The 27,954-nt window shown below is 40.1% G+C and overlaps 2 protein-coding genes across 5 annotated transcripts in view; both read left to right on the forward strand.

Moving 5' to 3' along the window:
- nipbla (NIPBL cohesin loading factor a) overlaps positions 1–2,123 on the forward strand; it is a 41,332-nt gene extending 39,209 nt beyond the window's left edge. For all 3 annotated transcript variants that reach the window (XM_088296035.1, XM_088296044.1, XM_088296052.1), the window contains one exon: positions 1,206–2,123. In XM_088296035.1, coding sequence (XP_088152161.1) covers positions 1,206–1,568 — 363 coding nt within the window. In that variant the 3' untranslated portion in view covers positions 1,569–2,123. The remainder of the gene's footprint in view (positions 1–1,205) is intronic.
- A 1,064-nt stretch (positions 2,124–3,187) lies between these two features.
- ndc80 (NDC80 kinetochore complex component) lies at positions 3,188–18,246 on the forward strand. Of its 2 annotated transcripts, none has more exons than XM_088305695.1 (17): positions 3,188–3,375; positions 5,227–5,322; positions 6,071–6,154; positions 7,197–7,323; positions 7,907–8,073; positions 10,244–10,346; positions 10,447–10,536; positions 11,311–11,404; positions 13,001–13,101; positions 13,245–13,389; positions 14,485–14,690; positions 14,830–14,976; positions 15,050–15,139; positions 16,385–16,477; positions 16,567–16,697; positions 17,814–17,916; positions 18,012–18,246. In XM_088305695.1, the coding sequence occupies exons 2-17, from the start codon at positions 5,234–5,236 to the stop codon at positions 18,147–18,149; spliced, it is 1,908 nt and encodes a 635-aa protein (XP_088161821.1). In that variant the 5' UTR covers positions 3,188–3,375; positions 5,227–5,233; the 3' UTR covers positions 18,150–18,246. The 2 variants fall into 2 exon arrangements, with proteins under 2 accessions (XP_088161821.1, XP_088161820.1); XM_088305694.1 differs by lacking the exon at positions 3,188–3,375 and adding an exon at positions 3,392–3,701.
- Positions 18,247–27,954: the final 9,708 nt, after the last annotated feature.

Raw genomic sequence — 27,954 nt, forward strand, 5'->3', positions numbered from 1 at the left:
AAATGTACAGCTAAGACTGTAACTGCACAGTATTGCTTTCAATTTAAGTTGCAGCATTATTTATAAAGCATTAGTGTGAGTAAATCATGTTTTGTGTGTTTGTGAGCTTCTGGCATGATTATAACTCCATATGGATACCCCAATATATATGGATTTGACTTAGGGCTGTGTCGATAAAGCGATGTCAATATGTATCGCGATAGTTGGGTGATTGATATCAAAAGAAAATGGTATTGATAAATTATCGATCAAAAATAAGAAAAACACACACCGGTGCAGAGTCGACCTATTATGGCCCAACTCGTCACATACTCCCTCCCGTTTAGGAAATACAACTGAGGCTTACGCATGCTCAGCTGAGCCCGTATTGGCCCGTAGCTCCGGAGAAGCGAGTCCGGCGTACGTAGCAGTTAAGCCGATGACAAGCATCCTCCCCAGACACGCATCGCAAGGGAGGCCGGCGTGCGTTTGACTTTTTTCCTAGTTCATTTTGAAGGTTAAATGTTACATTTTGAAATAAAACAAATCACAATTCAGCCATTTTCTGTTTTTTATTTTCAATAGTAAAAAAAATAATAATAATAATTGGATTTATATCGATATCGACCAATATCACATGGTATAGTTATATAGTTTTCAGCCATATCGCCCAGCCCTAATCTAGCAGTAAGGGCTTTGCACTAAAACGCCACCAGATTATGCCAATGCTATATTTTTAATACCAGACATGGCTTGGGCACTAGCATAGTAGTGCCCATGAAAGCGTTTCAGTGAGTGAATTGTTCCCTTTTTTGTGAGCGAGCTCTTACGGAGTTTGAGTGTGTTTAAGAAATTCTTTTCTGTAGTTTGTGAAGAGTTTCGGTTGTCTGTGAGTGAATGATTGCTCACTTTTAATGTGCGTGTGTGTGTGTGTGTGTGTTTCAATAGCAAAAAGCACCAGGATGCAAGGAAATGTGCATTTTTAATGAACCAATTTTAGAGGGAAAAACGACTAAATTGATGTGACAACTATTACAGGACATCCCATTATTTTTTTTATTTATTTGTATTGTATTGCACTGGAGAGGGGAGCCCTCTAATCTCGTTGCACACTTGAGTACAATGACAATAAAGGGATTTCTAATTCTAATTCTAATTCTAATTATCTCTCCCACCATCACTAAGCGTTCTTAATTGTGCCATCATTGTCCTGTCGCCTCCTGTAGTCTTCTCGGAGGTCGAGACGAATGGGCGACCCGTCGGATCCGGGTCGAATGAGCGAGACTGTGGACTTGATGGATGTGATCGCCCTGTGCTGCCCTAAGTACAAGGACCGGCCACAGATCGCCCGCGTGGTCCACAAGACTCCCAGCGGCTACACCATCCATTGGATGGCCGGCTCCTACTCGGGGCCGTGGGCCGAGGCCAAAAAGCGCGACGGTCGCAAACTGGTGCCTTGGGTGGACACTATCAAGGAGTCGGATGTCATTTACAAGAAGATTTCCTTGACCAGCAACCACAAACTTAGCAACAAAGTAGTGCAGACTTTACGCTCGCTGTATGCAGCACGAGAAGGAGGAGCGAGCTAATGGCTCCTGTGCTTTCGTTTTGGGATTTTTTTTTGTTTCTTGAATGCCTCCTCCTTACCCACTCCCCTGCCGCCTCCTTCAACACGGCCAAACTTCACTGGATTCTCACCCTTTCTAATCCTCTTCCTCATTTTTGTAAGAAAAACACAAGACACTACATACTTTTACATGAGTTATTCTTTCAAAAAAGACTTATTATTATTATTATTGTTATTATTATTATTATATGAGAGGGACTGCTCATGTTTGTGTGTAAGTGTACACGCACAGGGAGGATATAGGATCCAGAAGGTATATTGAAAGGAAATCATAGGCTCCAGTTTATACCCTCTGTTGGAAGGCTTTTACCAGGAGAGACCTGGAGGGGGAAATGTTTGGTCAACATTGTCGTGGGAGCTCCTTCGCTGTTGTGCAGCCAATTCTAGTCGCTCGTTTCTACTCCCACTGTATCATAGTTTAACACAAACAGAAAAACTAAACAATGTTTATATCTCTGAAGACAAAAATGTAAAAAACAAACAACAAAAAAAAGAATAAAACCTTAAGTGAATGTTGGAAATTAGTCTTTTTGATGTTCTTATTAAAGTGTTTTTGGAGTTTATTATATTACTAGCACCTAATGTTTTTCCCTTCGAGCTTTTAGATATTTGAAAGAAAAAGAAACAAAGAAAAGGAGAGAAAATAAATAATTTTTATTTTTGTTCGCTTTTATTTGTCCATGCTGTACAATGGCAAAGTCCTCTGAATATAATTTATTCTTATTTCGAACTACGCATGCAGTATATATGTGGCCTATTGCAGACAGATATTTTGTAAATGTAGATTTTTGTTGTTTTAGGTCACCTTAGTAATAAGAGAAAAGGGGGATTCATAACCTTTTGGGGAGGGATTGGAACAAATACTGCAATAAATTTTCTACTTCTCTTTGTCATTTGTCTTCTCGAAGTGTTACCATGATCTTTTTATCTTTTCAAACGACTATAGTAGCTGTAATTGCATTACATCTGCGGAAATCAAGTTCACTGTTTCTACGCCAACAAATGTGACCATAACGCGTTGTAAGTCAGTACTGTATCACAATAACTATTTGCCTGAAAAATCTCATGGCAAGGAATTTGGGAATTTAAAAACAGACAAACTGAGTGCGCGTTCTTGTGCCAATTGAGGGGCTGTGTCAGGAACATAATTTAGGACTGACTCACACGTTAACTAAAATGCTCATGCTATTGCGGCACGTTTTAGTTGCTGTATAATGTGTGAGCGCATTTTAGTATGTCTGAGAATTTAGTTGCGTATGAGAACTCAATTAGTTGTGGGGTTTTTGTAGAAACGAATAACTAAACGTGTATTTCACTTTTGTGTTTGTGTGGGTGCGCGCGGGTGCGTGAGAAATAATTTGGGTGGGGGTTAGTGTGAGCAAATCATTTTTCACTTTTGTATGTGTGAAATAATGCCTTCAGCGGGCTTTGTGAGGGTTCGTTGCTCGTCTTTCGTACCCTGGAAACGAGTTTAAAACACTTTGGCAAGATTAGAACTGCACTATACAATAATAAGACGTACTAGCTGAACAATGAACACGGTCGTGTAGTTATATAAATTAAAATTCTCGCGTGTACGTCACCAAACATGCGTTCAGAAAGGTTTTTGTGTTTTGTATCGCGGCTTTTTTCCCCCTTGTCTTTTGACCCTACTGCCTTGCCGTAGTGCTATGATGTCACGGCTCGGCCATTTTCAATCTGTTGGCGGTTATTGCGATTTTGTTTCTGTGTCCGTTTATTTTGCCCTCGGAGAAGAAGAAATTGGAGCGGTATGTATGGGCTTTTACTTTGAATTCCTATTGGAATACTTGTTACTACCCAATTGCAAGACGGATAAAGACCTCTTTATTTCACAACCGATCTGTCTTTTTGATAGTGCAAATCCAAGAGAAGTTACAAGTAGTAGTTTCACTTGTACGTTACATCTCGTTGACGGGAGCTAGTTTTAACTGTCAGGCAATTGTGGTAAAAATACTGTAACTTAACTGTAATACTACAAAGACCGTTTGAAGTAAAATAGGCTTCTCAAATTGGCCTCGGTCAACTCGGTGCTGTACTTTAAATTCGTGGAGTTTGGAATCAAAATGAAGTTAAAGTGAGTAAAACATGGACGTGGATCAATGATGAACATAAGCCATTGTTGGAGCCTGTGTGTAGAAAGTGGTCCGTGCCTCTTTTGGTCATTGGATGTTACGTTTTAAAAAATTTTTTTTAAATAGGAAAACGAGTCGTCATTTGGTTTGTCATTTTAATATCACACCAAAACAAAGAAGAGACACCAAAATTAAAATACAGTTTGATATTCAAATGGGTTGTCTGGAAGAAATGAGAAACAGTTTGATTTTTAATTTTTAATTCCAAAACGATAATGGAATATAGCGCTAGTCAAATCGAAATATGGCTTGTATTTGTTTTTGATTCCCGCAAGTTGTCACGCACAGCATTCCTTCTGGCCAGGAGATGGCAACAGCTTGGCGACTCAGTTCACGACATAATGCTGTATTTTATCCTAACTTCCACAAACGCTAACTACCCGTGGAGAAAAAAACTGTATTATCTGTTCAAGAAATAAAGCAGATAATAAAAACTTAACCAATGAAAACCAGAAATTGATTTTGAATTGTGCTTTAATAGCTTTATTTACAAAATCATACACTGGTGAACAGGATTGATCCATTAATGCATTGTTTTGCTTCATACTCAAATATAATTTGTTTGCTTTCATGGACGAAAGGAAATTATCATGTATTACACATTTGATTGAAAATCAGAGGATTTTGAATCTTTATATATATTTTTTTAATTGTCAAAATTGTTTCTCCCCCATTTTGTTTTGTGTGTAATAAGCTTTCTGGCATCAATGATGTTTTCAAGTTTTTTTCTGTTACCCATTGAGCATTAAATTATCTTGAGACTTGTGCTTCACTGTCATTATGTCTCACTTTACTCTGAGAAGCAATGCTATGCTGTGGAGACTGAGGTTCTGGTATCTACTGTATATGTGTTTGCCTTTTTCTAATTTATATTTCACCATATGGAAGGCGCTTTGTTACAGCAGCTATCGTGAAATGCACTATATAAATAATAAAGTGTAGTTAGCGTCCCTTGGTCAGTAGGACAAATGCTATCGGTGATAACATCCGGAAACCAAACCAAATACTATATAAGTTCCGTATTTTGATTTGTGTCTCGTGATATGTTCTAAAAATTGAAAATCAAACTGTTTTTAGACTTTCCTGATGCGTTCCAGACAACAAACTGAAAAAACAAGCTGTATTTCAATTTTGGTGTTTCTGTTTTAAAATGAAAATAAAATAACCAGTCATTTTTCCATTTTTAATATCTGCTTTCAAGCATAATATCAAATGACCAAAAGAGACACCGACCAGAAAGTGTTTACCAGCCAACTATGGAGTAAATAGATTTGACAACTGAGTTGACACACACACAAATACAAAAATAAATTTTGCACACTGATAGTTACAGTAATGTCTTAACTTGCATGCTTCTCATTCTGAACATGCTGCATTGTGAACATTTTCTTTTGTGTATTTATCAAAATATACTTTTAACATACTCAACATGTTCTTTTATTTGGAATTTGTGACTTTTGGGCCCAGTGGAAGAATGAGCAGAGCCACAAGCATGCTGTCTGAGCTGCCTATGCGAGTGCATGACTCCAACAGGATGAGCACTGCGTACACAACTCCCCGCAGGTTTGTTCTTTGGTTAAAAAAAACTGCATAGTTGTAGGGCCTTACACTACAATCAAATTTGTGATTTCTTTAGCAAAAATGACCATTAAATGTTTATTTTCATTGCACAATGTACAACAAAAATTGAGTTTTAATTGAATACAGTCAAATTTTTAATAAAAAAATCCCTTTAAGTTCTAGATAGAGCAGAACAATATTGCCGTTGTTCAAAACAAGTCTAGCATTTTTTACCTAGTGAAATTTTCTTTATTTATACATTTACCAAGCGAGCTTTGAATCAGTATTTTCCCCAGGTTTAACTTGCATTAACCTCCACAGAAGTAATTGCAAATAATACTTTCTTCAAACAAGGAATATAAACATGAACCATAATAAATGAACATTTTAATGTTTTAACAATTTTCCCTCATAAAATGAGCCATTTGACATTTTCACTGTCTGGTTCATGATCATTTCCTACCATGGTCCATGTCTTTCTCTTTTTCTGTTGTTGAAAGATGGGAGAAACTTTTAGTCCACCATTTCACTATCATGGACTATTTGAAATAGAAATAAAAAATGTTGTCGCAGTTTACCATTGGAGTGTTTCAACCCTAGTTTTTCTGTTTTGTCATTTAATTTGTTTGTCTCAGCTATCATGAATATTTTGTGATTTCGCTCATAATGTTGTGTTGCAAGTCAATTTGCGGAAGCTGTCTTTAAGAAATATAAATAGCACACATCTAAACAGCTTTGTTTTTATTGACAGTGAAAAGCCTTCAATGGGAAGGCTCAGCAAATCCAAACCATTGGCACAGACAGCTGATCGTCAGACCAATTTCTTTGGTCAACGGTATGTGAACAACGGAAAGACTGTGATTGATCAATGTATACCTCAAGAAAAAGCACAACATTTACCTGTTTATCTAGTTTTATCGAAGGGAAATTAATTATGTATCACCTATAAAATGAACAGTGTAATCCAAAGGTTTCTTAACACTTCCTTTAAAAAAAAAAAGAAAAAAACATCCACAGTCAATATCACACATAAGGACAAATTAGTGTGTTCAATTAACCTCCCATGCATATTTTTGGGATGTGGGGGGGAAACCGGAGTGCCCGGAGAAACCCACGCAGGGGTTCAGATAATGGATGGCTGGATGTGTCAAGTATCCTTTGGACTGATTTAAGGTAATTAACTATTGATAGCTTGGACTTTTTAGTTTTTTTGGTCCAATTGATATTGGATTGTCTTGGTAAGCGTTTTTTTGTGTCCCCAGGTCCATTTCAACAGCAATTTAAAAAAAATGTTGGGTGTCAACTTTCTTCGACACAGTCCGGATTACGCTATCCATGGAAAGTTTCTCAAAACAGGATCTGTTCTTGACAAACCACAAAGCGGAAGGCCTCTTATTACCACATAACATAAAAATTCTGAGCAGGCGTTTGCACAAAGCCAGAGAAGGGCTATCCGGATGGCTACACTAGAACTCGACATTCACAAAGACTCAATTCAGCAGATGCTTCAGACAGTGATAAAACTTAACCTGTGCAAACTTCAATCTTCTGCTTGAAGTCTTTTAACAACCCAACGTCAGTGCGTTAGGGCTGTATCATGAACTTAATGAGAAAGCTCTTAACGGTTTCTGTGTGGAAAAAAAAACTCAATGATTTGGTGAATGGATCTATTGAAATACTAGAAATATGAGCTGGGATTGCACGTCACAAGCTAATTATGCTGTATTTTGTCCACATTGCGATATTATGGCCGGGTTAAAACTACAAATTGAGAAAAATGTCTTTTTTTCCTCCCGTTGTCTTGCAGCCCTAATATGTACTGCCATGTATACAGGTCATACAGTGTTTTACAAATTTGTTTTTGTTGTTGATCGCAGTGTGAGTGGAGCCAGTATGCCACGCAGCAGCTCCATTTATGGCTTTGGAGGACCTGAGAAACTTAAAGATACACGGCCTCTGCACGACAAAGCCTTCGTTCAGCAGTGCATCAGACAGCTGCATGAGGTAGGTTTGGCTGTGGCAATGTGTCTACTGTATGTGCCATGTACACGGATCTGCTCCTGAATTGTAGAGCATATCTGCCTGAGAATTTTAATACATTCCCTAACTGTGCAACCTCTAGAATGGTCAGATTCCAAGAGACAATCGTGTGATTTTTATTTTTTTTCCCTTCAAGCTGTCTGTTGCATGCACTGCACAGCTCACATTAACTCTGCAAAGAATGGTTAACGCTTGGCTAATTGTGCTCCACAAAGATAGTAAGAGCCGACATTAATGGATCATAACGTGATGACTTTTACAAACGCTTGGCCGCCACAGAACCCGCAAATGTAGCCAACTACCAATCAGAGCAAAGCTATTTTGCATAATCAAAGGAGAACTGTAACCCAATCAGAGCAAAACTTATTTAGCTGTTGAATGTTCATGAGAAATCCAGCCATCTCATCTGCCAGGCATTTGGCCGATTGGAGTAGCATTAAAAAAAACATCCTGGGCATTTCTAACCCAACTATACTGAAAACTAAATAAATTATTTCAAAAAGGTGTGGCACGGGACCTTTCTTATTTGGTTTCCCTTTTGATTTAGTTCTTGACAGAGCATGGCTACAACGTGGAACCCAAGACCCTCCAGTCACCGTCCACCAAGGAGTTTGTCAAGATCTTTGAGTTCATCTATCGTCAGCTGTCTCCCACTTTTGAAATGCCAAGGTCCAAAGTGGAAGAGGAGGTTCCAGCTCTCCTCAAGTCGCTCAGGTTACAAAATATCGTTTTGGCTTAAAACACTTTCTCGCTGAGACTTGTTTCTACAGATTGCTTGGTAGCATATGGACTAGACTTTGCCCTCTTACAAATTCATCCAATCATTTTCTGGAGTGCTCTTCCTCATTAGGAAAGGCAAGGCAGCACATAGCTGCACATTTTAAATGTATCAAACATTACAAACACCTAAAAGTATTTACAAACACAACAGCTAACAACATTCAGAAGCAAAGCTGAGAAATCAAAAGTAGCATACCGAAATTGCTAAATTCCATCTACATTAGCAACATTAGGGTCACGTGCTGAAACCTATCCCAGCTGTCTTTGGGCAAGAGGCGGTGTGCATCCTGGACTGGTCGACAGTTTGTTGAGGGCACATAGGGAAACAAACATTGACACCCACTCTCTCGCTCACTCTCAAAGTGCTTGATTTTGAAATGTGAAAGGAAGCAGCTATACACGTGGAAAAACATGCAAACTCCACACGAGTCAAGATATGAAACATGACCCTTAGAAGTGTGAGGCAGTTGTACAAACTACTTCTTCACAGTCCTGTTCATCTGCTCATCTATCAAGTGTAATATGTGACTAGCTACAGTATTTTCTGGAGAAAAGCAAAGCAGAAATTAGGTATAAGCCGCACCATCTATGTGGAAAATAATTAGTTGTTTACTGCATGTACAGAACAATTTTGTACTGTGAATACACATAAAGCGACTTAAACAGATTCTTAAAACAGTGCCTTTTAACACAGCAACAACTTTGCTTAAATCGAGATTTATTTATCGTATTTTCTGAACTATAGAGCCGGTGAAAGAAAAATCCACAGAAAAGCCGCACCGTTTTATTAGTCGCATGGTTCAAAATCTAAGAAAAAAGTAGTGTCTTGTAATCCGGAAAATACGGTACCCAAACCAGAATGCAGAGGTGAGGGAACTGCCAAAGGCTAGACATGTTGCCCTCGGGGCACACCAAGCATCAGCGCTTCTGGCTTCAAGAAGAGAATTGGCTGAGGGTATCAGGAGGGCTCCTCTGCTTGGGAAATCCAGGCCCACTTGACCTCCAATGACTCTCAGAGCATGTAAAAAGGCATAAATTAAATAAAAAAAAAACAACACAAAGGATGCACAAACCTCAAAATACCTCTTCCTGCCAGATACCCTCAACCAGTTCTTTGACCACTTGAAGGAGTCCAACAACAGCAACACCGCCTTTGTCAGCCTCACACCACCACTCCATGACATGCCCCTCAGTCTATCACCAGAAGACGTGCGGAGGATCCTTGAAGGCTTAATCCTTACAAATCTGCTGGCCCTGCAATACCCCAGTGTGCAAACTCCTTACCCAGGACTTCAGCCCTCTCTTCTTCACAACACAGACTTATGACCTCTCTGTGAAATTCCAAAGCTGACATATAGTGAAGTTTGTGGACAACTCAGAGGTAAGCAGGACACATAACAAACAAACGCCACAAATTTGAGTACACAGAGGAGGTAGAGCATCTGGTGGACAGGTTCAAAGATAACCTTTGCATTCATGTGAGGAAGACCAAGAAGAAAGGTGGTGGACTTGTGGCGGAAGTGCAACTTGGCGGTTTGGTGATGAAGTGCTACCTGTATAAGTGACAATACAGCCATTCCTGTCTTCATGAGGGTTCAGATGCACGTCACAGTTTGCACTTTGGTTGCACGCTATACTGGGACCAGTATAGTATCGCAATACTCACATTTTTAAAACTGTACTGTACCAGCATTTAAAAACAAACAGTACTTTAATTTCATTTTATTGAATGCATTTCTTACAAACAGAAATTTGCTTTCGTGACAACCCTAGTTTGCACTCACTTTATTTTTGGACTGCGGGGTCAGCAAGTAGCCATGCCCAAGCTTCTCTCACGGTCATCATGGTTAACGTAAGCCATACTCTGGATTGGCGCTGCATTAGAAGGGGTGGGAGGGCTCTTTTTAATGAGGGACTCATAACCTAACTGTTAAAAGTGGATGTTAAGTGTGCTGTATTTCCTAATTCTTTGAGTATTGTGACAATCTGACAAAAACATGCTTCTCTTATACCAGACTTTGCTAAATATTTCTCTCTCTCTCATTCACTCACACACTCTCTCCTATTCTCACACTCACTCTCACTCTCACTCTCTGCATTGCAGGTATCCATTTGTTTTGTCCAAGTCCTCCATGTATTCCGTGGGTGCTCCCCACACGTGGCCTCAGGCACTGGGTGCCCTTATGTGGTTAATAGACAACGTCAAGGTGAACAGCAGCCCTAGTTACATTCAAAAAATTAAAACAAATTTATGTTGTTTGAGTAATGGAAATTAAAGATGATATTTCTGCTCTGTCGTGTCGCCAGATCTGCACAAACTTGACCCAGCAGGATTTGCTCTTGAGTGACTTCAGCGAAGGCAGCGGCAACATTGATGACAGCGCAGATTACAATAGGGTAATTTGATCAACATTGACTGGGCAGTTCATCGAGCCAGCCATTTTCTGTAGCCCAACTCCTCATTAGGGTGAGCGATTTGGAGCTTTTACCAGCTGGCTTTCGGTAAGAGGCGGTGCGCATCATTCACTGGTCGCCAGCCAATCCCTAGGCACAAACAGACTAACAAACATTCACCTATGGACACTCTTGTTAAGTTAGGGAAGCAGGGTTGGGCAAACGTTGGTGCTCAACTGCCACATTTGATTTCACAATGGATATGTGGCCCCAGGTCATTGGTTGGCTACTTGAAGTGGTTTACTTTGTTTTTAGAATTATAAGGAATTATTATTTTTAAATGGAAAATTTGTCAAATGAATGTATGTGTATGTAAAAAAATGTTTCTTTTATAAAAAACATTTTTCATGTTATATTTAATTAACCAACTAGCCACAACTACCAAAAAACAGTTTTGGAGGCACCCAGCAGTTGTGGGTATAGCATTTATTTATTTTTTGCCCCAGCTCAGTTTTCGTTTCAGGCGGGGCGATTATGAAGAAAATAATAATCACTACAATTATGATTGATATCGTGGTTAGTAGACACCATGACCACCACAGAATGGTCTCAAAACATCGGATTTATTCAAGTACCAAAGTTAAACTTTCAAAATAATTGAAAAGAACAAAAAATCTAGAAGTAAACCAGTAACAAGTAAAATTCCCGTGGAAAAACTCATAGTATGAGTTCCCATCCATGATCATCATCATCATCTGAAACATTCTCTGTCTGCAGCTTTTCCTGGACTACACAGGAACCACATACACCAAATTCATGCAGGGCGAGGACGTCTATGAGGAGGACGACGAGGCCTTCATCTCTGAATTGAGTATGTTCTATTCGAAGCAATTAGGTTATATTTGAAAAGTAGAATGTATTCATCCATCCATTATCTGCCGCTTATCGGGGGTCGGGTTGCGCAGGCAGCCGCTTCAGCGAGGAAGCCCAGACTTCCCTCTCCCCAGCCACGTCTTCCAACTCTTCCGAAGGGATCCCCAGGTGTTCCCAGGCCAGCTGTGAGACATAGTCTCTCCAGCGTGTCCTGGGTCATCTTGGAAGCCTCCTGCCAGTGCGACATGCCCGGAACACCTCACCAGGGGTGCGTCTAGGAGGCATCCTAATCAGATGCCCCAGCCACTTCATCTGGCTCCTTTCAACGCAGAGAGGCAGCGGCTCGACTGAGTCCCTCCCGGATGACAGAGCTTCTCACCTTACCTTAGAGCCCGGACACCCTCCGGAGGAAACTCATTTCGGTCGCTTCTGTCAGAGATCTTGTTCTTTCGGTCGAGATCCACAACTCGTGACCATAGGTGAGGGTAGGAATTTAGATAGACAGGTAAATTGAGAGCTTCGTCTTTTGGTTCAGCTTCTTCTTCACCACGACAGACCGAAACGGCGTCTGCATCACAGTGGACGCTGCACTGATCCGCCTGTCGCTCCATCCTACCCTCACTTGTGAACAAGATCCCAAGATACTTAAACTCCTCCACTTGGGGCAGAATCTCTTCCCTGACCTGGAGAGGGCACTCCACCCTTTTCCGACTGAGAACCATGGTCTCAGATTTGGAGGTGCTGATCTCTCCATCCCAACCACTTCACACTCGGCTGCATACCGCTCCAGTGAGAGTTGGAGATCACGGCCTGAAGAAGCCAACAGTACCACATCATCTGCAAAAAGCAGAGATGCAATACTGAGGCCACCAAACCGGACCCCCTCATTGCCTCGTTTGCTCCTAGAAACTTTGTCCATAAAAGTTCTAAACAGAATCGGTGACAAAGGGCAGCCTTGGCGGAGTCCAACCCTCACTGGAAACAAATCTACCTTACTGCCGGCAATGCGAAACAAACTCAGACATCTGAGATTCGACCTCCAGACGGACCCGCCTCTCTAGCACCCCTGATTAGACCTTACCAGAGAGGCTGAGGAGTGTGAAACCTCTGTAATTGGAACGCAACCTACGGTCCCTGTTCTTAAAAAGGGGAGCCAGCACCCCGGTCTGCCAATCCAGAGGCACTGTCCCCGATGTCCACGCACATTATAGAGGCGTGTCAACCATGACAGCCCCACAACATCCAGAGCCTTTAGGAACTCCGGGTGTATCTCATCCACCCCTCGGGGCTTTGCCACAGAGGAGCTTGTTAACTACCTCGGTAACTTCAAGCCCAGAGCTAGGCGAGTTCACTTCAGAGTCTTCAGTCTCGTTCCTCCCAATCACGCTCCGTCCTGGCCTCACTATCATTACCCACGTGAGCCAAAAAGGGTGGGTTCTCTGATTTTCTGTTTAGTGCATAAGCACATACAACAGTCAGGACGTGCGTGTCAGCTTTGTGTGTTGGGATGCTGTCTTCCGTCACATGTCTCTGTGTTTTTTCGCATGTATGTGCATTTGTTAATGTGTGTGTCTGTTTTTGCTTGCCTTCACAGAGAAGATGTGGCGTTATGATGAAGAGCTGCTGACTGCCATGGAGCAGAAGCACAGGATGCTGATGGAAGAAGTTGAACAACTGGAGAAGGCAAACCAAAAGGTTATTATTTAATTGTGACTCTGCGTTAAGCTTCGATTTCATGTACAGCGTTTGTCATCAAGTGTATGATCGGGGCAATCGTGACAGTAAGTCTATTTGCTGTTGATTTTATGACCGGCAAACGCATCCCTTTTCCCTCCTAGGACCCTCTACAGGTCAAGAGGACGGAGCAGATGAGGCTGCAGTCAGACCTTCAGAAGCTGCGTGATTATCGCGCCCAAGTGGAGGCCTTCCAAGCAAATCAAGAGAAAAAGTACTCGGAGCTGGACGATGAGTTGAACCGCACTGGTAAGCGAAAACAACATTAGTTTCAGTCAAAATCCTCTCTCTCCTCATAGTGGCCTGTAGAGGCTAACAGTAGAGTGGACCCCTGCTATTTGCGGGGGACAGCAACCTTGCAGGCTGCGAATAGTGGAAATTAGCATATAATAGACAGCCATTGAAATGCATCCTTCTTAATCCTCCAGAATTCTTAAAAAAAACACAGACAAACATTCAATATAGGTGTCCTCAGGTTAGACCGTACTCAACTTCACAACGCCTGAAACTTGTCTGCCATGTTAGGTACACACTGCAGGCAAATGCTACCCATCTACAAGCTGTATCTGATTTTCTTATGACAGTCTGACCGGCTCATTTACATTTTTTTTTTTTTAAATTGGTCATGGCCCACTTTCATTTGTGGTCCTACATCGTAGACGTGTTGGACTTTTTGCAATGCAACCGCATTCTGAATGGCTCGGTTTTATGTAGCCGTCATTGATGTCATTCGTAGCCCAAAATGCCTTCCGCGTGTGTGGCGGGAAAGTGCTGTGACTTTAAATTTGACTTTAATTTAGTCCCACTTGAGGGTTTTAAAGGAGGGACAAAAGTGTTTTAAAACGTGAAGAAGTATCCACAGATTTGCGAGTGTGCAAGTGCAGAATGGTAGGTTTAGGGGATCCTCTGTATATTTATATGAAAGTAATTTTAGAATAATACTTAATGCCACGACCATTCATAAAACTATATGTAACTGTGAAAATACAGTTTAAAATGAAATAGGACATTTGTCCAATTTTACTTACTGGTAATTGTTCTGATTTTTCCAGTATTTACAGGAAGTAATGTTTGCTCATCTATCTCCATAAGCGACTTATAGTGACATGCTCTTCCACTCTAATGTCAATGGTACAATTAATCTATTCCGTTCTTACAGTGTCCCAGTTATAGTATGTATAATTTACTTCATAGTTCATTACACAGCCAGCAGAGGTCACCAGAAATTCAGACCTTGCTGATTTCCTGCCAGTTGCAGTTGTAGCCCAAATAAGATGCGCTTTCACCCATTCGAATAAATCATCATTTAATTGAACTCTTTTCATTTTGTTTTCTCCTCTGCAGTCAGCACTCACGAGTCTTTGAAACTCGAGCAGGACAGGCTGCAAAAGGTCCTGCGGGACCAAAAGTACACACCGGTTGACGTAGAGCGGATCAACCAGGAGAAGAGGGAACTTCAGCAGGCCAGCGCTAATCATAGCCAGATTCTGGAACAAGCCCAGCAGTACAAGTGGAGTGAAGAGATCGCACTGGCCAAAGTCAAAGATAAGGTATTCCCATTCAGTGATGACAGACATTAGGTGTTGCGTTTCCTAACTGTAATTGTCTCAGTTCAAAGACACTTGGTTGGTAGTTTGCTTTACGGGTGGAGGTATGACCCGGGACTGTCCTTACCCATAAATATTCCAGGCTGAGTTGAAGCTTAACGAGTACCACAAACTAGCTCGCAAGCTGAAGCTGATACCGATGTCTGCGGAGAACGCCTGCGGCAATGACTTCGAACTCAGGCCTTTTGAATGCGGACCTGGGAACGTCCATCTCAACTCAGTGACACAGGTGCTCAATGCATTTACTTCCATGAGATATACTTTGGTCTATATTCTTAACTGCTTTGTGCGTGGGATTGTAGACTCTTTTGAGACAGCTAATCAACAACATAGAGGAGGATCGCAGTCGACTGTCCAACGGCAAGTTCAGCCTGGAGGAGTCTTGTGAACAGGTAGGTGATTAAAAGAGTTTTGCTACACACACAAACAACGGGGGGAAAATAGATGTGTGATTTTACAGCGCTTCTTGTAGATTACATGGTGCTCTCGAGATGACCAACATGTCACGCATCACATTTTAAATACCTAAAGAAAAGAATTAAAAGAAAAAAAAACATATTCACTGTCATCATCTTTGATCCGTATGGATCACACATCACAGTTTGGGCTGCATGCGGTTGGTGGGGAAAAGAAATTGTGAGTTCTCATGAAGGCAACTTGATCAGTCCACACTCACTGCACAGCAACAGAGGAAATTGAAAGCCCTCGTAAGTCACATGTATGGGAATATTTTGGCAACTAGGGGTGGAACGAGTTCTAGAGTAATTCGGGGAATTCACATTTAGAAAAAAAATGAAAGAACATTTTTTTGCGTCTCTGTTAACATTTTATTTTGTGTGTGCATTTAGACGCCATTCTAATAAACATACTCATAAAAAGGCTAACTTCAAAATAAAAGCTGAGCAAATGATATATTGATGCCAGTGCAATAATCTTCAAAGGCTTTTAATTTCAAGTTGACCCATGTGGTAGCGTGACAGTTAGCTTGACTTGTCCCAATTTTTTTGGGGGGCATTACATAGTTACCAATATCTACACAAAGCCGTCCCAAAATCAATTGTGTTACTAAAATCTAAATGGCTATATTTAAATTTTGGATTTGATTGTTGTTGTTTAATAAATTAATTAAATTAAATGAAGACATCTATCTCTCTACCTATCTACCCACCTAACCTAATCCGAAAAATGATCCTATCCATGAATTTATTTTGTGATCTAATCCGAACCGTGACTTCTTTGATCCGCTGCACCGCTCACAACCAAAGATTTTAAATGGGAGGGAAAGCAGTGAATGTGTTTTAATTAAGACTGCCCACCACACCCTCAAACGAAAAACAAAACAACAAAAAAAAATCAACATTTAAGAATAAAATGCACCCAATATACAATGAGAAAAAATATTGTACACGTAGCTCCCCAGTCATCCACGTTATGGTCATCATTAAAGCATTACTCAAGGCAACTGCACTGTTGTCTGTTGAAGACATCAATTTAACTTTTGTTTGTACCTGAACAATAGTTATCTCGTAAAATGTTATTCTTCTGGAAATGGAACTTCAAAGACTTACTATTGAACAATACATGTAGCAGTGTTGAGGGTGCGAATTGAGGTGATAACTACTTTGTTCCTGCTTTAGGTGATCTCAAACATCTTTGACAAGGAAGACGACTTGAAGCAGCTGAGAGAGCAGATCCGCAAGGTGGATGACCGCTGGGACTCCAGCCGGAAGGTATGAATTCCACCTGCCACCTGAAGCAGACATAATGAGAGCCTTTAATATATGCGGTGCTCTCCGCATGCGTACGTGCATGTCTGTAGGAGGTGGAGCGAGAGGACCAAGATTGGGCAAAGGAGGTGGAAATGGTGGAGAGCAATCACAATCTTCTCAAGGAGAAAATCAACTGTGGTTTCACGGAAGTGATACAGGAGAACAGAACTCTGAAGCAACAGTGAGTGGCTTGCACAGTGACTCATACAATTAGACTCATGTCAATTCGTCTCTCCTAAGTCAGGTAGTCATTCAACAATATTAGAAGCATACTTCTCCGACAGTTTCAATCAATTCTCTGCGCATTTGTATATTTTAAAAATGACCAATAGAAAGAAAGAAAATACCTATACCAATCTTTGTAAAGGCGTAATTTTTTTACTTAGCTCTTTTATTGCATCTTGTTTTAATCGCCGTTCTGTTACGATTCCTGGCACCTGCGAATCGATAGCAGTACTCAATGGTACCAAATTGTGGTCCTTTTTTTTCTGTTATATATATATATATATATATATATATATTAGTGCTGTCAGGTGATTAATTTTTTTAACTAATTAATCACTAAAGATTCCATGATTAATGGCGATGAAATCACATTTTTCAACTACTATTTTTTGCAAAGCTTGTAACAGATATTTACTTGAATAATATCTTGGAATTGATGCAAAATCGCAAAATAAGAAGTACATTTAATTCAAAGACTGTTGTAATAGCTTTCTTCTATTCCCTAATACGATCTAAATGGAGACATCTTTACAGGGATTTTTCTTCGAAACATTTTTCAAAACTGCCCACAAGCGCCAAACTCCAGCAGTGTTGGTTTGCAAGGCCCAGTGGTAACTTGAACACAGTGTTTTGTTCTGAGACGTGCTAAAGATGTACAGCTAATATGGCTCAATATTGGCAAAGTAAGCAATTTTTTTTAAGTAAATCAAACTGAGTTAATTGAGTTAAAATATTTAACTGAGTTAAAAAAAAAATTGGATTAATCACTTGAGTTAATGCTTTAATTTTGACAGCCCTAGTTTTTACATATCATGTTTCAGAAAGTAAAAATAGCTCTGGATCTTCACTTCCCCCAGCATGATGGAGCTCATCATGTCATGGTTGGAAAAACATGTTGTGGGGTCAGTTATGTCAATAAGAAGAAAGGTTCAGTCCGAGATATAATTTCTATTTGGTTGTTTAATTTTATACATAATGTGTGGGATGGCATTCCAGAAACCTATCTTCTCTTTTGTGCATAAGAAATGAAAACATTTTCCCATAATGTCTCCGTTAAACTTGTGTCATTGAGGTACCATCTGGTCCTGCTGGAGACCAACGAGGAGAGACGAACAGTCTGCAACAATCTCACAAGCGTGTTCACCGTAGCAGCAGACCACCTCTCCGACACAGAGGTAACGCTCTTGCATTGCTGTCAATGTTTTATCCTTTCTGCACTACTACGAGGTGGACGCGAGAGTCGTAACCGCTGTCTGCTGCTGTGCCACAGAATTGTTTGAAGGACCTGCTCAGCCACGGGGAGCAATGCTACTCTAAGGCGCTGGAGGATGATGAGAAGGCTACGCAGGGGCTGAAGATGATGGTGGAAGAATTCAAGTTGAAGGTGCAAAAATCCTTCGAAGAGTAAAAGATGTTTATCGTTTTTCGGATTTTTTTTTTTTTTTTCATAAGAATAATCGTTGTGTTCCTCTTATGTTGTTATTAATAAAGCAAATTTGAAATAATGTTTTTGACCCGACATGAATTCTTTTCTAAAGCAAGTGTTCCCTTGCTGACAATGCCACATTGGACTGGTAGCGGAAGAGAATCTTTGCGTGCGTGGGATGAGGAGCTGTGGTGAGATATTGGAGCACTCCATATACAATAGACCAACACTGTTAAATCCCTGATATTGTATATTTATGCGTGGCATCGTCCAAAGTTAAAACTCTTTTAAGAGATCCTTGTGTGTGTGTGTGTTTATACCTGGCCTGAGGCGAATGCCATGGCTAGCCACACCATGGTTCTGTCCTTTCTATTGTCTTTATCCTTCACTCAAGATTCATAATCAATTCTACTTGAAGGATTACTATCAATCTATTGTATTTGTCAAATGGCTCCCATTATTGAACATATTTTTGTTGTATATGCCTGTATATACATTTACATGACTGTACATGAATATTTGCAAACTTATTTGGTAAAATTAAATTATCATGGGATTTGTGATTATTTTATAATCATTAATTGCACATTTAGTATTTTGGCAAATCTGCATTTATCTTTTTGCATTTTTTAACGCGACATATTTCTATTTTAAATCACGAGCGATTTACAACCCCCAAAAATTGAAGTCTGCACCTAAGATGACCGAGTTTCCCAATAAGCTTCTACAGTTTCGAAGCCAATGAGGAAATTTTGCATCAACACATGTCTGAAGATGTAACTTGGAGACCGGGCAGCACAGTGTTACAGCTTTGAGATGCTGAGTTGGAAGCTCAGCTCGGACTTCACTGTCCCTTACTGTTGCTGTTCATTATTTTTGTTTCATTTTAAATTGAAATACTTTTCTTGTGTATCATTTGTAGCACATGGTTTTGTTGGGGGGAATCGTGAGGTGGTCTGACCCTCAAGCTTGACCTTGCATCAACACAGGAAGTGTGTGAAAGTGGGGGTTGGGATAGAGGTGGTGACATCCAAAAAGTGCGAGAAATGTTTCAGACAGATATAATGAGGTGATGGTGAGTGCCTCCTTGGGGAAAAGCAAAGAAAAAAAAAGTGATGGATAACTTCCACTGTGTGTGTGTGTGTGACAAGTATGTGTGCGTGTAGGTGCGTGTGTGTTGGCTGGGTGGGCACACAGGAAGTGTCACAGAGGAGAAAGGCTGTGGACGTCCTTGCATGTGTGTGAGTGTGTTTTAAGTGCTATGCCGCCCTTTACATGTTTACAGACAGGCAGTGGCGGTCCGTGCATTTCACACCTGGGCCTTCAGTGAAGTCCTACTTATTCCTACTTGAATAAATCCCCCTCATAATACCATCAATCAGAAATCATTTATGACACCACGGCTGGACAAATAATATACAGAAAGACACTTACACCGTACTGAGCGACTGTTGGACAACCTAGCTTCTCTTGAAAGGTCCGTCTTGAAATGGCCTTGCAAGTGTATCTGCAATTAAAGCCACAGTTTCCCTCCTTCGGCCATTGTGGTTTAAAAAAGCAAGAATATAGTTTACATCTTCCAACGGTCGCCAGTTACTACATTCAGGTGTATTGATTCCTCATAGCGCTGCCCCCTCACGAGTGAGTATCCAATCACAAAACGCGTTTATCACCTTCAGCGGAAGGCCAGCGAGAAGGCACACTGTAACCAACTTGTGATCTGATTGGCTATCGCAACTGTCTAGCAAATCTGAAAGTCCATTGGCTTTGACAGAAGAGATGCCCACACAATTGTATCTGAAGGCCTCGGACAAATAGTGCGTGCTTCTGGTGTTGTGAAATCTGCCTGGCAACATGAGCTAGAGGAATTCTGATTGCTTAAAAACTAAAAATACAATGCTAGGATATAATACGAAGAATGTGAAGAATATGATCATTTTTTTCTTGATTACGTTAGGCCAGCAGAGAAGGCCATGACGGGCCACTTTGTCCCCATACCCTTGACTACCTGAAAATGGAGATAAAATGTCGTCCATTCTCAACACAAGCAACTCACCGAGCATGTTCATTTGTTGAAAGAAGACCAAACTGAAGGCCACAAGACTGGCAAACAAGCCGCACTTGAAGTGATGGTTAAGTTGCATGAACAATTATGCCACTTTGTCCAATTACTTTTGAACCGCTGAAAAAAGAGGATTTCACCAATAAATGTTTTCTAATCTCAACCCGATAGTGGTTTTTTTGGTTGTTTTTTTTTTTTTTTTGGGGTCAAGAGACCAAACTGAAGGCAGCATACCCCAACAAAAAAAAAAAGCTGAAGTGAAGGCTAAGGTTATAGTCACAATTATATTATATAAACTTTGTCCATACTTTGCCTGAAATGTCATCTGATCTCAACCCAAATAAGTATGTTTACTTAGCAAGTCAAAACCACGCACTTTTGTTATTGCAGGTGGTGCTTCATATCAGTGCTCGCACGTAATACCTTCTGCAGATGCGACAAAAAGTGGAGTGGTTTCGCAGTCCCTTTCTGCTGGCATTTCCATTCACTACAAGTCTCCACGTCGTCGTTGTGATGCAGCTGCTAATCAGATGCAGAGATGAGCCTTTTTGCTGCATGAAACCCCAAAACACACACACACACACACAGTGGTGCACTCATTACAAACACAAGCGCACGAAAGAATGACTATTCCAACCTCAACAACCAACATTCAGCAAGTATTTGTGGCTATGAACCGCTGCGTTTGTTGTTTTGCCTGTCATGTTTGAAAAACTACTTCAGTAATTCAATACAATAATACAAAAAGGTACAAAAAACTTTGAGCACTTCCTAGTTTTTACATAAATATCATAATGTCTTTGTCCAGTAATAATAATGTAAATGGTGAAGCTTCAATGTATAATGTTAAATGTTTTCACAATTTTATAAATAATACATTAAACGTAATACACAGTAAAATATTTTCACACATACATTGCATAGTGTAAGGTAGAAGAAATCCTGAAATTGTAATGAAATAAAACTAAAACTAATGAAAACTGTACAAAAATAAGAATACCAGTGAACATTCCTTCTGAAAGTAGTTGTACTAATATAATGAATGGCGCAGCGTGAAGAATCCTGACAACAAAAACAGAAAATAATTACGTGTACAATGAAAGCATCACCAGCTAATGATTCTGTTTGAATTAGATAAAATAATAAAAAATATATAATAAGACAAATGGTGCAGGTTATTGGATCTTATCTTGGGGAAGCTGGAGCGTGTCGAAGAAGGGGGCGGGGCGGTTTTTGAAGGGGGGGGACCGGAGTGGCTAAATGGAAACCTGCATGGAGTGAATTTTTGGAAATGATTGAAGTTGGAACGGTGAAAATCGGATGAAAAATGTAGAAGTGGAGCGTGTCAAAGAAGGGGCGGGGCTGTTTTTAAAGGGGGGGGGGGGACCGGGGGGGCTAAATGGAAACCTGCATGGAGTGAATTTTTGAAAATGATTGAAGTTGAAACGGTGAAAATCGGATGAAAAATGGGGAAGCTGGAGCGTGTCGAAGAAGGGGGCGGGGCGGTTTTTAAAGGGGGAAGGGACCGGGGGGGGCATTGGAAATAAATGGGGAATTTGGTGGAAAATTTGGAAAGAGACCCATACGGCTGGGTACCTTTTATATCAGTGTGGGGGTGAAACGATGGTCGCGGCGTTGCTGGATGAAAATTGGAGAAGTAAACGCATTCCTAAATTATTGCCATTAGAAATGAATGGGGAATATTAGTGGAAAATTTGGTTGAAAATTTGCAAAGAGACCCATACGGCTGGGTACCTTTTATATCAGTGTCGGGGTGAAACGATGTTCTCGGCGTTGCTGGATGAAAATTGGAGAAGAAAACGCATTCCCAATTTTTTGCCATTGGAAATGAATGGGGAATTTGGTGGAAAATCTGGTTGAAAATTTGGAAAGAGACCCATACGGCTGGGTACCTTTTATATCAGTGTCGGGGTGAAACGATGTTCTCGGCGTTGCTGGATGAAAATTGGAGAAGAAAACGCATTCCCAAATTTTTGCCATTGGAAATGAATGGGGAATTTGGTGGAAAATCTGGTTGAAAATTTGGAAAGAGACCCATACGGCTGGGTACCTTTTACATCAGTGTGGGGGTGAAACGATGTTCTCGGCGTTGATGGACGAAAATTGGAGGAGTAAACGCATTCCCAATTTTTTGCCATTGGAAATGAATGGAGAATTTTGGGTGAAAACTGTAAAATGGGAATGCATGAATGTAAATTGAATGACCTGAATTATGTGAAAGGAATTACATGAATGTAAATTGAATGACTGAATTATGTGAAAGGAATTACATGAATGTAAATTGAATGACTGAATTATGTGAAAGGAATTACATGAATGTAAATTGAATGACTGAATTATGTGAAAGGAATTACATGAATAGAGTAATTCACATGAATTATGTGAAAGGAATTATATGAATGTAAATTGAATGACCTGAATTATTTGAAAGGAATTACATGAATAGAGTGAATTACCCGAATTATGTGAAAGGAATTACATGAATAGAGTGAATCACATGAATTATGGGAAAGGAGTTAAAGGAATGCGAAATGAATGACCTGAATGTCGTGAATTTCAAACTGGAAGCATTTGAATGTGAAATGTTAACTTTCCCAATCTAAATGAATGGGGTGAATTTGGGGTGAAAAATGTGAAATGGTGAATAATCTGAATAAGTGAATGATGTGAAAAATGGAAGCCCCCATCACATGAATAAGTGGAATACGTGGAATGAAGTGAATCGGTTGAATTATGTGGAAGTAGTTAAGCGTAAAAAAAACGGGCGGAATAAGTTTTATAATATTAATAAAGAATCAGAATAACATATAATAATAATAATAATAATAATAATAAAGAATCGGAATAACATATGTGTGAAGGCCTCCGCCTTCACACAATAAAATGGCATGAAAATCCTTTCGCCATGTCATGTAATGCCAGTGCTACCCTCCGTATGAGGAACTGCTATTTCTGTTACAAACAGATTAAAAATTCAAGACAAATCGCAGTGTGAAAATATTTTGAACTTCTTAACAAGCAGTCAATCAGGTAAACATTGTTTCATTCGATGCTAAATGTTTTGTATTCAAGTATATGTCACGCTCCATTGCGAGCAATGTATTTATAATTTATAGTTGTTTTTTTTTTTTTGTTTTTTTTATGACGTCAAAAGTCAGTTACTAATGTTGCCTATTAGGAAGTGCAGCTGTACCGAATGTGGCTAGCTTTCAATTATCTTGTGTTGAGATTTGTGTGAGCCTGATTCAAATGTTTTTTTTTTTTTCCTTTTTATTTCTTTGGAGTCACGTGTTGCCCTTGTTGATGTCACAACAGCATCCTGTGTTGAGCTGCTTGCTTTTTTTTGGACAGCAGGCAGATGATTATGAATTATTATATATTTATTTATTTGTGTGCGTTTTCTCAGTGTGGGAGATCCAACCCGATGTAAAAAAAAAAAAAATGTATGTGTGTGTTTCAGTCTCAATATGTTACAGATTAGATGTAGCCTCAGCATGTGGCAGCTTTTGTTTTTTTTTACAAGATGATTCAACTGTCTTTACTATCTCCCCCGAGTACAATGTTACATTGCACAGCTGCACGCATAGAACACACAAAAACTATAGCGAAACACAATCGACGCACAAATAGTCTGAAAAGAATGCAACAGAACAAAAGCCGTTGGTCAGGATCTCCTTTTATTCACAGGCGTCGACAATGCCCACAAATTCTCCCGATGCCTGTACAGTTTCGGAACGCTTCATGAAAGTCTCAGTTTGACGCTGGAATATATTAATCATATATTACGGTTAATAAATTGTGTTTGTGTTGCTTTTGTGAAGCCGGAAAAGGTTGAGGCGCGGCATGAAGGTCAATGATGTGCTAATCCGTGTGAGAACGCGTTCACTTTCTGGCATATGGCATCACTTATGGGAACGAAAGCAATCATGTCCTGTTAGTGTGGCGCTCCCGCCGCTGCTCAATGCACACGATGCAGTGTGTGTGTCAGTGTTGGTGTTCCCTGTACAATATGTTTATTGTCTTGCGTGTCATTTACTACTAATCCTCGTTGCATTACTACTCCTACGACCACACTTGTGTTTCTTTTGGGCTAAAACATTCGTGCAAGTTGGAACAGGTTTCAAATATGAATTATTGACATTGCAAATTTGCTGCGTTGTTTTGACTGATATTTTTAAGTTGGGAGGCCAATGCAAGGGACAATTAGTTCTGTCAACTGCCATTTCTTTGTTGAAAATGTGGGAAAGCCAATTTTCACATTAGCTTTGTAGAATTGCCCAACTTAAAATTTGCTCCAAGTTTGACGCTTTGGAATTTGGAATTCATCCAATTTTTTCCTTTACAATGTACTAGAAGAACAACAAGTAAAACTAATAATACAACAACTACCAAAACAATTTCTGACTACGAATAAAACTGCCATCATGACTATTCTAATGTGCTAGTATGACAAGCACAGAAGTTGACGCCATCTCCAACTATACACCCAAAAAAATCCTCGTCAAATTCTACTCGTGTGTGTGTGTGTGTGTGCTCAAGACATATGACCAACCGTGCTCGCATATATCATGTTTCCGTCTGCGCCGTCGCTGCCTGGCCGGAGGTCACGAGGGTCCCGCAAGGGGTCAACAGAAGGTGGTTGTCGACGACCAAAGGTCGAAGCGAGGTTGCTAGTGAGTGATATTTCTATGGTTTGCTCCCCGTTTTTGCTGTGTGACTCATTAAATGTCATAATCGGGGGATCCATTTCAGTCTGTCTTCACCCTCCAGGAGGTTAAACAGATGTCAGGCAGGGAACTGGCAGCCCGAAAATACCTGAGAAGATATTTTGACAATCGTACCTAATTTTCTCTTTTATTTGTTCTTTTCTTTGACTTGAAGAGTTCCGAACTGAGCGCACGCAGCGGCCGCAATATTCGGTACAGCTGTACAATTTAATGAGAGCCAATACTCAAGATTACAATACTGAGTTTTGATAGACACTGGCAGAGGTGTTCATTTGGTGAAGGTGAAGATATGGAATCAGCACCAACAATATCTAGAAAAGCTCACTAGCTTTTCCATATAAAAGTTTGTTGCGTTATTTATTTATAATTATTTTTTATATTTGATCAATCCTATTGAGATTTGAGACCTTGTTGAATTCAAAATTGTTTGTTGTCTCAGCATTCCAGCATCTCAACAGTAAATATTTTCACATTTCTTAAATCCTCAGTGGAAGCAGACTATCTATCCGTTTTTTTTTTGTTTGTTTTGTTTTGTTTTTTCAAAATAACGCATTGGAAACATCTGTTTTTACTTTGGAAAACAATGATCAACATTTTTTGCCTACTTTGTATTTTCTGACCTGTTCCAGGTCAGTTTGTACATTTTCTGCACTGTCAATTTGAAATAATGTCCGTTTTTTTTAAATAAAGGAATGGAAATACAAAAATGATCCATTATTAAAAAAAATATTAGTTACAGGCCAATTCAACACCGTAAATAACACTCCAACAGCGTTGCCATCAACGACATCACGTGTGTAGCTTCCTGTGTAGCTTTTCACGGACGCCCACTTTTGACCATAATTCTCCGTTTTATTTCCCACTGTGCGTTTTTCCCACAGACAAAAATGAGAAAACGTTTGGGTGACATCGTCCGAGAACTCATTGCCTCCAGCGTTTGCAGACCATCGCAAGATTTATGAACACGTGGATCAGCGGTATGTGCTTGAGCTCTTTTGGCATGTTCGCTCACGCCGACCGCCATTTGGCTGCTCTGCATTACATTACGTACTGTCTTAAGTGAATGTCCTGTGGATGGACGTGGAGGAGGGTTTGAGTATTTTGGTCAAGCAGAAATGTGCCGAAGATCAGAATAGAGGTGCTGATCTCGTAAGTTATTTGACACACATTTTAATATGCTTAACAATCATAAAAAGTGTAAACCAAAAAAAATGTATAATATAAGCACTTCAAAAACAACCACAGCTACAACAAAGTGCTGTGCGCAAATAAAAATCCAACATAATAAAACAATTAAAAAGAATAAAACGAAAAATAAAGCGTCAGATGCACAGTTCAAGGTTAAAGAATTGAACAACTAGTTGAGGGATGCCAGAATCTGAGTGATATGCTCACTCTTGCCTGCTCCCGTTAAAATGCAACCTAATCCACAAATGTTGCAGCTGATTCCTTTGAAAAAAAAAAAATCACATTTTATTACAAGATATTTATCCAAAGAAATTCAACATCAGATGAAAAAAAAAAAGGAATTGACTATTAGTCTGGGAAGAGTAACAAAGACATTCCGAAAGCTTTAGGACTGCAGTGAACCGCAGTGAAAGCCTTTTTCTCCTAATTGAGAAAGCATGGAATAGTGACGAACCTTCTCAGGAGTGGCCAGCATTCAGAAATGACTCCAAGAGGACAATAACGACTCTTCATGAGGTCACAAAGGAACCCAGAACAACATCTAAAGAATTGTTGGCATCCCTTTCCTCAGTTAAGCGTTTATGACGCAACAGTAAGGAATAGACTGGGCAAAAATGCTGTTTGTGGACTTCTAAGGTGAAAATTACTGCTGCCCAAAAAGAACTTGCAGGCTCATCTTCCTTTTGCAAAAAAAAGAAAACCAGAAAGTATGATTCCCAAGACGCAACTATAAATTCTGCTGTTTACTAGAAAGTCCTGGGGGAGAATGTTCGCCCATTAGTTTTGAACCTCAAACTGAAGCGCGCTTGGATTCGGCAGCAGGAGAATGATCCAAATTTTGGGGTGTCCGGACTTAAATCCCATTAAAATGCTGTGCTGGCATTACCTTCAAAAGATCGGTCATTCTCGAGAATTCTCCAATGGTGCTGACCACAATATCTCCACAGAGATGAAAAAGACTCCTCGCCAGTTATCGAAAACGCTTCATTTTAGTTGTTGCTGTTGAGGTGGCCCAGCTACTTTTTAGGTGAAGGGGACATGTGCTTTTTTTTTTACTCCTTAATAAATAAAATCTACATGTAAAAACAGCATTTAGTGTTTACTTGGGTTATCTTGTTCTATTTACATCTGTTTGATGGCTTTTAACAAAGAAGATAGTGAAAGAAAGTGAAGAAACTATGCAAACAATTTGGAGAAGACACAAAAGAAGACCCTCTCAGTATACTAAAAGAATTTTGTGATTAGAAAATCTCCGTCAGGAGGAACCGGTAAAATATTACCTTGTTCGATTAACCTTTGGATTCTGAGAGAATCCGAATCTGATTCAGAAAGCCCTTTAATGTCATTGTACTCAGTGTGCAACAAGATTAGAGGCGGCAGGAATAGGGAGTTGGAGGTCTGCTTTACCTCTTGGGGCACACACACACGCACACACACACTCGCGCACTAGGGGAGCAGTGCAGTGTTTACAGAGCAGATTAGAGCAGTTCCACTCTGTACCTCAGCTTCCACATGTGGAAACCATGAGAGGAATGCACAACGACGGCAGCGGTGATGCACTGACAGCGTGTGCCGCCTCGGCGTCACATTGCTAACTTTTATCAGCCCGCAGGGATTCCGTCCCAACTTGTGTTTTTTTTATTTCCTCCCCAAAAAGTTACAACAAATGCATGATATTTATCGAAAAATACTTTGTTCTTGAACGATTCCAACTTTTTTCCTGAAAAATAAAATGACAACCTAGTTTTCTTGTTCGTTCATCCATCCATTTCCCAAAGCGCGGTTGCGG

Source organism: Idiotropiscis lumnitzeri, chromosome 1, assembly GCF_059441095.1.
Source record: "Idiotropiscis lumnitzeri isolate Australia: NSW breed Sydney's pygmy pipehorse chromosome 1, RoL_Ilum_1.0, whole genome shotgun sequence".
Lineage (NCBI taxonomy): Eukaryota > Metazoa > Chordata > Actinopteri > Syngnathiformes > Syngnathidae > Idiotropiscis > Idiotropiscis lumnitzeri.